At 40.8% G+C, this 2,318-nt stretch overlaps 1 protein-coding gene across 1 annotated transcript; it reads left to right on the top strand.

Moving 5' to 3' along the window:
* Positions 1 to 432: 432 nt before the first annotated feature.
* SARC_00632 (hypothetical protein) lies at positions 433 to 2,019 on the top strand (the record flags this gene model as incomplete). Its single annotated transcript, XM_014305673.1, has 1 exon — positions 433 to 2,019. One exon carries the CDS (start codon positions 433 to 435, stop codon positions 2,017 to 2,019), a length of 1,587 nt encoding a protein of 528 aa, XP_014161148.1.
* Between the last annotated feature and the right edge of the window lie 299 nt (positions 2,020 to 2,318).

Here is a 2,318-nt window from a genome sequence, read left to right as displayed (position 1 = left end):
TATGATACACGAGCCTTTACTAAGGATAAACCTGCAGAAATATACGATGGTATGAAAAAGGATATCCGTATAGCACTTGAAATTAAGCAATGGACTGAGGTAGACGGCGGAGAGGGAGCAACATGTAACTTCTGCGCTGAAGTAGCTAAAGCAAAAGTCAAGTACTGGAAAGCTAAAAAAAAGAAGCCAAAAAAGTTAGAGTATGGAAGCGTAAAACGGTGAATAATGCTATCTCTCATTATGAGGGCAAACATGCAAAGAATTGGTATCAAACACTCAAAACTGAAAAGAAACGTGTTTGCGATGAGGGAGTGAAGCACGAGCAGCTAAAGGTACCTTTCTTAGAGAAGAAGACTGACAAGGTAGTGTCACAATTCTCGCATAGCAAAACTAAGGCAGACATGCAGTGGGCTATCATGACCTGTGTAAACGATGTACCTTTTGCACTCGGGTCATAAACTGCAATTCCGTGACTGGTTTCATTTAGCGAAGCAAGTTCCGGACACCTTAAAGTCTAGATACAATCTGCCTGCACCGGCAACTGTTTGCAAGTACTTACCCTTCATTAAGGCAGGTATAAGAGCTAATGCACTCCGACGTTGGCATGTGGCTTGTTTCTACTACAATGGTCCCTTTGTCGCAGTAGAAAGCGATCTTTGGAAGGATGCAAATGGTACTAACTGGCCAGGCTTGCTTGTTCATTTCAACGACCCAGAAACCTTTGTGATGCAAACTGTATTCATTGGATTACTAGCTGTACGAGGAGGACACTCAGGCAAAAATTTAGTAGAATGGCAACGAGACATTTTAAATGACTGGATTCAGGCGGACAAGAGGTCGAATGGAAAGTTAGATCTGAAACAGATCTTTTTCAGCGGTACCCCAGATAATGCAGCGAATGTCATGAAAGCCATGAGAGACACTGCCCTCTACACACTTGGTTGTCTATCACATAAGGTACAGCTATGCCTAAAGAACGCAGTTAGTGGTGATATCAAAACAGCAAGTAATCAGGTTACACTGTTGCGGGGAGAAGGTCTACACAATGAGAGTGAAGACCTTCAAATTGATATTCTGGAGCGGATTATAAATATGGATACGGATCTTGCTGATCTTGCATCCACAACGGAAGCTTACGATACCACGGTGATAGAGGCATTAATAACCAACATTGCGACGAGAGCTGCATATTTCAATAAGAGTACTGTAGCTAGTGACAAACTAGCTTTAGCCCAGCAAAAAATCGGTCACGAGGTGAAGAAGGTTAGGACCAATGGATCAACACGATGGTTAGGGCTGTATCCGATGGCTAAAAGAGATAATCTAATTGATCCTGCAGTAACCGCAATTTTGGAGGATCCACTGGAAAACCGTCCATCTGGGTTGTGGTATGGGAGAGATGACAAAAATAGGAAAAATAAGTGCGAATCGTCAATAATTGTGAAGACACTACGACGACAGTTTATTGGAGTTTTGTGGCCACTTATGGTACTACAAATTAGAATTCAAACATATACGCAATGTTTAGCTGACGCCAACGAGAAAGTGATCGATTGTTTAACAACAACTTCAGTACAGGGCAGTTCGAAAACCAGTTCGGTATCAAAGTCATCTTTGGATTGGCTAGAGAATATGGCGGAAGACACAGAAGCAAGTCCAGCCAGCAAGCGTCGCCGACTTTTGCAAACTAAGAAAGCACAAAGGAATGTTGTGGTGGACACCTCTTCTAACACACCTTCAGAGGAAACTATGCACCGGGAGATGGAGAACAGTGTAGATAGGGAACTAGATATATGGGAAAATCTGCCAGTTCAGCTGCCCATCACGTTAAGCGAAGGCAAATTGATGAATCCTACTTTGCAGGCAACAGAGTACTGGTTGAAATTTCGGAACACATTACCCATTTCATTCAAGCCTACATCATATCATGTCAATCCGAGAGCGTCATCTCATTATCCGGCAATCTCCTCGATGATAGTCGGAAAGCGACCTTCAATGAGAGTACATTTAAAAATATGACGTTCGTCAAGGGCAATGCCAGTCTGATACCCCCTCTTTCTGAACTGGTAGATAGTCTGTCGGAAAGCACTCCGATAAAGAAAAATGCAGCAACAGATACTAACTAGAACAAAGCTCAATAAAAGTCAATCTACCTATATAATACCTTCAATAACGTATGTCCATGCGTGTGTGTGTGCACGCGCGCGTATCTATATATATATATATATATATATATATATATATATATATATATATAGTATATATATATATATATATATATATATATATATATATATATATATATATATATATATATA

The sequence above is a fragment of the Sphaeroforma arctica genome (genome assembly GCF_001186125.1).
Source record: "Sphaeroforma arctica JP610 unplaced genomic scaffold supercont1.21, whole genome shotgun sequence".
Classification (NCBI taxonomy): domain Eukaryota; class Ichthyosporea; order Ichthyophonida; genus Sphaeroforma; species Sphaeroforma arctica.
This window is presented reverse-complemented; position numbering and strand designations above follow the sequence as displayed.